General features: G+C 33.1%; 1 protein-coding gene across 1 annotated transcript; it reads right to left on the minus strand.

Annotated features, from left to right (window-relative positions):
- Positions 1-1,282: 1,282 nt before the first annotated feature.
- LOC133871062 ((DL)-glycerol-3-phosphatase 2) lies at positions 1,283-7,956 on the minus strand. Its single transcript, XM_062308414.1, has 6 exons — positions 7,797-7,956; positions 7,188-7,412; positions 5,822-5,882; positions 5,509-5,656; positions 5,243-5,322; positions 1,283-1,635 (listed from the first exon to the last, which is right to left on the minus strand). Exons 1-6 carry the CDS (start codon positions 7,873-7,875, stop codon positions 1,503-1,505), a joined length of 726 nt encoding a protein of 241 aa, XP_062164398.1. The 5' UTR covers positions 7,876-7,956; the 3' UTR covers positions 1,283-1,502.
- Positions 7,957-8,375: the final 419 nt, after the last annotated feature.

Raw genomic sequence — 8,375 nt, forward strand, 5'->3', positions numbered from 1 at the left:
TAAAATATGCGATTTGAAAAAGTGATTTTTAAAAATACAGTTAAGTGTTTTGCAAAATCGCAGTTTACTATTAACCTTTAAAATTTTGAGTTTTAAAAAAAGCACTTTCTTACTTGCAATTTGAAAAAGTAAAATTTCTGCGTTTTCAAATCGCATTTTTTAAAAACACAGTTTCCAAACGATTCATGTTTTACAATTTCGTTTAAAATCGCATTTTTTATATATAAAAAACGCAATCTCAAACATACCCTTAGTACGGATAGGCCATTCACATTCTTTCCTGTTAAGTTGTTCCATTTATATTAGAAGATAAATTCAAAAAAAAAAAAAATTATCTTAAAAGATTAGTATTTCTGTGCCTAAATGGTTAGTGTTAATTAATAGTTACTCAGTTAGGGATGCCGTATTTGAAAAGACAGGTGACAATTAATTTAATGAAGGCAAGTTTGAAGATATATTACTTGACTCGACTAACTGATTGGTCACTATAATCAGATAATTTTTGTACGATTATTATTTGTTAATTTTCTAAAATTGCTTTCAGAATTGTTCATCAATTTTTCAGGAAGCACAAGTTGTTGCGTATTATTGCGTGTTTCCCATTCTTCATCCTAAAAGCTTGCCCATTAATTCATAGGGTTTCAGCTTAGATCAATAAAACCTTGGATCACATGCATGAACAATTATGTATGGTAATTAATCAAAAAGAGGACATAAACAGGATGGAGTTTGCAAAATAATATTTCCTTTTCTTTTTTTTTTTTGCTTTTTTTTTTTTTTTTTTTTTGGGGGGGGGATGAAACTTATTCTTCTCTTTTTTTTTTGTCTACATCAGTTCGAACAATGAATATTTCACTCGACTTAAATTACGTACAACCGCAACTATCGCCCGCTGCCGACACTTCCACTTTCCATCACCGCCACCGCTCTTTGTTGGTAGGCCCGGTACTAGTGTCCTTTGCCGAGACCACCACCCTTCGCATTTACTACCATCCTCCACCATCATCACTGCCCTCCTCCCTTCACAACCCTCTACTAACCATGAATTTTTCTGTTTTCTTTCTTGATAAATTGGGTTATTCGTGGTGATTTTGGACAGGTGGCTAAACACCAAAAATGATTTCAAACATTACTCTCAATGGAAAATAAGTGGTTGTCCTCGAAAATATTCTCTCTTAAAAAGCATTTTACATCCAAACAGTGCTTCAAATGCTAAATCTCTTTCTACATGGCAGACGGTTAATTCGTGTAAAAAAAAAATAAAAAAAAAAAGGAAGAAGAAAAAGAAAGCCTCTAATACTTCAAGCTGATCTTTATCAAACAACACAAGTGCCCATACCTTAAATTTGTGAACATGGTAAAAAAAAAAAAAAAAAAATGTGTGTGATTGACACTAGCAAAATCTGAATCAAAGTTTGGTTTAAGTTTTTAAAAATGGGCAATAATTGCAATTCTTCCTCAATCTCCATCAGAAATATACCAACGTTGATGGATGTGCAAGTTTAGCTTGAAGTTAGTTCGAATGGAGGCAAACCCCAATCACTTGGGTTGAAATCAAGCAGTGAGCTCAAAACTTGGTCAGCAGCATCATGATAAGAGCTATCCAGCTTTGGATCTGGTACCATAACCACAGACCTGTATATAAAATGTTAAAAAACCCAGCATCCATGAATAAGAAGAAACTATGCAGTTGAATTAAAACCTGTGTTTCTGATTTTTAAATGCATGTGTAATTGTAATTTTTGTTCTTTATGCAGTTAGACAATTATGCAGCAATGGCCAATAATAATAAAGCAAAAGTAGAAAGTTAATCAACATAGAATATTTTTTATGACCTAATATGTTTACAGGTTTCAGCTGTCATCAAGAAAAATGATATGTCAAGAATTTTCTAGCTGACACTTTAGGAAAGGGGCCTTATTTGCCAAGATTTCTTATAAGAATCTAAAAAAGGTTTAGGGAGGATGTCCTTTAACTGTGTAACGACTCAGGGAAAGCACTAGTTACATCTGCGCTATCACTCCAAAAGGACTAGTCAAGTTGCAATTAGAGCTCCTTATAATCACTTATAAAACCCGGTCCCACCTATTAAGGAACCAATATAAGATTTAACACCCATGAACTCCTTTATAATCCACCCACTCCATATGGACAATTCATTTTCCTAATGTAAGACTAACTTTATAGGATGTTACAATCTCCCCCATTCAAATCGCTAACTTCCTCGTTAGGGCCACGTAAGGAACCAATATGGGACTTAGCACCTATGAGCTCATTTATAATCCACTAACTCTATATGGGCAATTCTTCCCAGTGTGAGACTAATTTTAAAGAATGTCCCAATCTGCCCCACTCAAATCGTTGACGTTCTCCTCAGAGCCACGTCATGTAGTGCTTTAGCCATGGTGTTACTAAGTTGTTTTGATACCATTTGTAACAACTCCAAAAAAGTACTAGCCATATATGCACTATCACTCTGAAATGATTAATCAAGTTGCAATTGGTAATTTCTTAGAATCACTTATAAAGCCCAATTTCACCTAGTAAAGAATCAATGTAGGACTTAACACCCATGAGTTCGGACTTAAGACTCATGAATTCCTTTATAACTACCCACTCCATGTGAGCAATTCATCCTCCCAATATGAAACTAACTTTCTAAGATGTCACAAATGGACAAAGAAAAAATTTGAGAAACGGGTGAGAATGGCAAAAAAAATGACACATAACAAAAATAACTTAAAACCTCTCAAGCAAGTAATGGCACACAAGCTGCCTTACCAAATGTGGTCCCTATTTTTAGCAAAAATGACAGCCTCCAATCAATTCCTCCAGGAATTAAACAAAATGAAGCAGCGTAATCAAATTTTTAAGGTCAATATTAGCAAATATCCATTAAAAAGAAAATTGTATGCTTGTTTCTTACAAAGAACTTGCATGAATGAGTTTCAAATTAAAGGAACTCATCTGCTAGAATCTGGATGCACAGGCCACCAAAAACTCACTTGTGATTTTAAAGTATTATAGTTCTTTCTTATCATTTATTTGAGATAATATTTTTTTTGATGAATAATTTATTTGAGATAATATTGGCCAAGTTTGTATATGTTTTTATTTTCTGTTTTCAAGACAAATATATTGACAAATTACCCAAAACACAAACAGTTTTATAAATATGTCTTCTCTCCTTGTAGGAATATTTTGGCAAAACATGTGCTTAACTTTTACCGGGGTGAGAGCCAACTTATCATTTAAAATAATAATTATAAAAAAAAAACAAAACAAGATTAGGGTGGCTGTGTGGCCATCCTTGTGCTGGTCAGTGTGGCTGTACAGACACCCGACTGAACCTTTTTTCTTATTTTTTTTTCTCTCCTTAATTTTCTATTTTTTACAAGTAAAACTCTACATACGTCTGGGTTTCTCAAAATAAGCAAGTGTACTATATATAAAAGAGTTTCTCAAATGTGGACCCCACAATAAAACTCTTAATAAAAATAGTTTTCACTTTTATATCGCATCATAACATTTTTACAAACAAAAAACAAAAAATACCTCTTTTTTTTTTTTTGATAAGTAAAAACAAAAAATACATCTCAAAACACATTTAACGACCCATTATTTTCAACCCCTTGTTAACATACTCAGTGGGGGAACTAGAGGGGGACTGGTGGGGCCATGGCCCCCCTATAGCAAAAGAATTTGTAAAAAATGCATTTTTTTTAACTTTTAAACTTGTTAAAAAAACACATTTTATGTCTTGTTTTTCAACTTTGTCCCCTTAAGAATATTTTACTACAGAATGGGGCCCCTAGAACCACTTTCTAGTTTCGTCCTTGAACATACTGAACTGGAAGGTAAGTGGTTACCATTAGACTTGTTCCATTAAAGTTACGTTTAGTACGCAAAATGACTATTTTATTAGGAAAATTAATAGTTTTTATAAAAAATAAAAGAATGTAGAATAAAATAGCTTTGGAATAACCATTTTCATTGCCCATGAGGGAATGACTATTTCAAGTGTTAGATGCTTATCATATACTCCAATACTAAGGTTATTATATTTCACATTCTTCCATCTCTAATAAAAGCTATTCATTTTTTCTAATAGAATAGTCGTTTCGTGTACCAAACATAACCTAAGTATTGCCAAGTCACCAGCATCAAGTCAAAGTAAAAAGGTAAGATATAGCGGTAACATATCGATAATCTCTGAAACACTAATACCAACATAGTAATGGATGCTATATGATATAGATAAGACGATTTAAAAATTCAAGAAAAACTAGGATACAATACGATTAGGGCATGTATATCAATTTTTTATTTAGAAGAACAAGCACCAAAAGGATAAAGAACATATCTACGACTAATATTCAAGCAATAATAGATTTTAAAAAAAAAAAAAAAATTGAATCTAAAATAAGTATAATTCATGTTTAGCATTTATATATATCCTCAAATTCATGAAATTTTTTTTTTTTTGATAAGTAAGAAAACTTTATTAAAAAAGCGAAAAGCGCCCCTAAGTATAGAGGAAGTATACACAGGAACAACCCAGCTAACCCACAAAAGAAAACCCACAAGGACCTACGCACAGACCATACCCAATGCCCCCAAAAACTCAAAATTCAGAAGATACTCCCATAAAGCCCAAACTACAAAAAAACCCACCCAAATTCATGAATATTCCTAAAATGACATTAATTAAATCACTATTTGATCTTTCAAATTTTAAAAAACAAAGTATTCAGATCCTTTATTCCTACATTTGATCCCAACACATTTAAAAATAACATCTAGAGCCCCTTTTTTTTTTATTAAGAAAAGTTATTTTGACCCCAACCGTGTTTAGCCGTATTGTCAAAAGTATCATGTTGTGCTCCAAAGCATCCGACTTAAAATTTAATCTTTTTTCTTTTAAAAATTAAAAAATAAAAAATAAAAAAAATTCATGGACACGTATCTGGCATGTACTACGTCTGAGTCATATCCGTGTATGAGCAATGTCAAACAGAGATACTTCTGACTTCTAAATATCCATGCTTCCTAGTTGATTGTTAAGCAATTCTTTTCATTCTAACACTAACTTATTTATACATAAGAAATATAAACCACCAATCAAATTTAGAGTGGAGATGTTAATGAACTTTGGCACGTTGTGGACAAAATAAATTACCAATAACATAATTATCATTAATTTTCAAAGGTGAAAAGAAAAAATATCAATAAATGCACTTACATCCCAGCATTCTTAGCTGCATGAACTCCGGATGGCGCATCTTCAAACACAAGAATTTTATGTGAATCTACAGGGCCACCCTGCAGAACCACAAATTTGTCATGAGACATTATATTGGCATTCATGGGTATAATTTTAAAAAAAATAAAAATAAAAAATAATAATAATAATAACGAGTAAGCAAAGAACATACCAAAAAATAATTTCCAGTAGAGAATACTGTCAACAATCAAAGTCAGAAATGAACATTTGTCAGATGGTTATACCTCAAATCTCTTGGCAGCAGCAAGGAATATATCTGGTGATGGCTTGCCCTGTTTAACTTCTGGATCATCACCAAGAACAACATGATGCATCAATGAAAAAAGTTCACCATGTTGTTGTGTTTTCAATTCAAAATGCCGCCTGTGAGAACTGTAAGGTACATTCTCAAATGAGTAATGCTTGTGAAATTCCATAAATTTTGCATCAAAACTAAAATAAATTGGAAATGTGCTGCAACAAGAACTAGTCCCAAAAACAAAAAAAAAAAATTCAATTTAAAACACATTAAATGTGAGAAAGGTGAATAAACTGTACCCTGTTGCCAAGCAAATTGGGATTCCCTTTGCATGAAGATGTCTGACCAAGCGGCTAGCCCCTACACATATATATGAAACCTTTCAGCACACATTTGGGTAGTCTGCATAAGTTTGAAGATTGTTTCTAAAGCTACTGTCAATGTCACCAACAACAATTTAACCATTATGCCACACCCCAGATACTTTTCATTTGTTAATGTGTTATTAACAGCTCCAGAACTCCAAATCTCGCAGTGTCTCGTCAAATCACTTCATCTTGTCTTTCATTTTATTGAAGATTAGAATCACCATAGAAGATGGAATGATAACTTTTACCCTGAAAACAATATGATAATTAACCATGTTGGAAAATCATCAGAAATGTCAACTACAGAACCTTTGATCCTTAAATTTATCAATGCCCCAAAGAAAATCAACACAAGCAAGGAAATAGTACAATATTGTTCACGAACTACTCACGTAGAGAGCAATTCCATCTACGAAGTCCTTGACTCTTTAGAACCTCAACACCAGACACTCATCGCATTAGTTAACATATACTTCCTAAAACATTTCTCATCTCTTGATGACACTCCAAAACTCGTGATTTTGACCAAAAGAGAGTGAGGGAAGAAACTATACAGAAACAATCAATGAGCGCTCCCATCACTTCCACCATCCCATTACCAAAGATCTAAGCATCTGTTTTGGTTTAGTTCAGGGACAAAAAAAAAAAAAAAAAAAAAAAAAAAAAAAAAAAGCAATTTTGGGCTTAGACTCATATCACTAACATTGTTTGGTTTACCACTAGAGAGAAAAAGAATTGAAACTTCAAAATTCGTTTTCTTTTCCATTGTTGGGGTAGTATATGAAGAAGGGAAAAGAAAGAGAGAATAAAATAATCCCAAATTTTCCTCTGACGTCCACCAAAATGTTTTCTTCAATATAGTTGAGATTTGGAGAGAGAATTGGTTGTAAGAACAAAAGTTACCAAAACTATTCTTTCATCTCTTTATTTTCCGCCCATTTTCTACACAAAAATGGTAGTTGTCTGTGGACAAGTCTTACGAGGGAATTAGACAAGGCTTTTATTTCTGTTATCATAATCTATATAGCAAGAAATTAACATCACCAACTATTTGTATGAGTAAGATAATGTAGTGCTGTTTATAAACCTGTGGTTTTTGTTTCCTAGATCAAATTTACAGGGAAAACAGTGACATTTTATCACGGTGCACTTATTAAGCTCTCTTGCAATATCCATAAAACTAAAATAGAGAACATCCTAAGCTGTAGATTAACTTAACCACCTCCTCCTGAAGTATCATAGGTAAATATTTTTTTCTCTAATTCTTTGAAGCATGTTATGTTCTAAAAAGTAATACCTGGCATGAGCTCGCTATTTGGAAACAAAGTCTTCAGCATGGCCTCTCTTTCTACAAGAAAGTCCTCAGCAGTAAGAGAATCACTGATTCCGGTCTCTTCAACAAAGACCCGGGCAGCTTCTATTGCTTTCTTTCCCATCATTTTTGCCTTCAGGGACCAATCAAAAGTTTTATTGTATCTAGCAAGTATAATTTCCTGGACTTCAGTATAGTACTTCTCCGTGTCTGCAACAATATTTTCATCAAAATCTTAGTTTCTTTCCGGAACATTGGCTTAAACTACGAGTCCCCAACCTATCAATTTTATTTCAATCTTGCAAAACAACAAGAACAACAGTAGCAGCAGCAGAAGCAGAAGCGGGTAAATTAATTGTACATAAATGTTAAAATTATAATACAAAGCTGGCTTTCAAATGATAGAGAGCTTAAACAGAAGGGTAATTCTAGTTTAGCTTAAAACAATAGCCGCTTGAACCAAGCAGTATCAGCAATACAATTCTGGCTCAAATTCAAGAGATCTGAACACGGAACTCAACAACAAATCAATAAGGGATTGAATGAAAGAGGAAAGAGAGCAATGCAGTGGGTAAAAGCGTTTGAAAAAATTACCGAGAAGCAGACCGTCCATGTCGAAGATGACGTGAGTGATGAGTCCTTTGCCTGAAACGCTTCCCGAGGAATTGGCCATTGAGAAAGAGAAATGGTTGCGTGAGCTTTCGTTTTCCGGTGAGAAATCAGCTGGAATTGGAGGACTGCGATGCAATGGAGTAAAAACCCTTACTAAAATAATCAGAAAGAAAAAAAAATAAATAAATAAATAAAATAAGGAGGAAATGAAAATGACATTGCTATTATTTCCTTATTATTTCATGTCACTTTTAAAGGGAAAAATAAAAATAAATAAAAAATAAAAATTCATTAGACTTCATATGAAATATATCTCATCCTATCCCCCTATTCTAACTTCAACTAAAATTTAGCCTAAATTTTCAGTGTATTATTTATTAGAGCACTAGTAGCAGTTACCCTATATTGGTTCCCTTCCCTATATTTAGGGAAAATTTCATGAAACACATCAAAAACCTCCCACAGCAGATGCCCTATATTTAGATGAAGGGGTTGGGAATGAATAGTGATTCACAATGTATACATGTCTACTATTCATTCCCTATGTATTATTTTAATATA

This window comes from Alnus glutinosa, chromosome 6, assembly GCF_958979055.1.
Source record: "Alnus glutinosa chromosome 6, dhAlnGlut1.1, whole genome shotgun sequence".
NCBI lineage: Eukaryota > Viridiplantae > Streptophyta > Magnoliopsida > Fagales > Betulaceae > Alnus > Alnus glutinosa.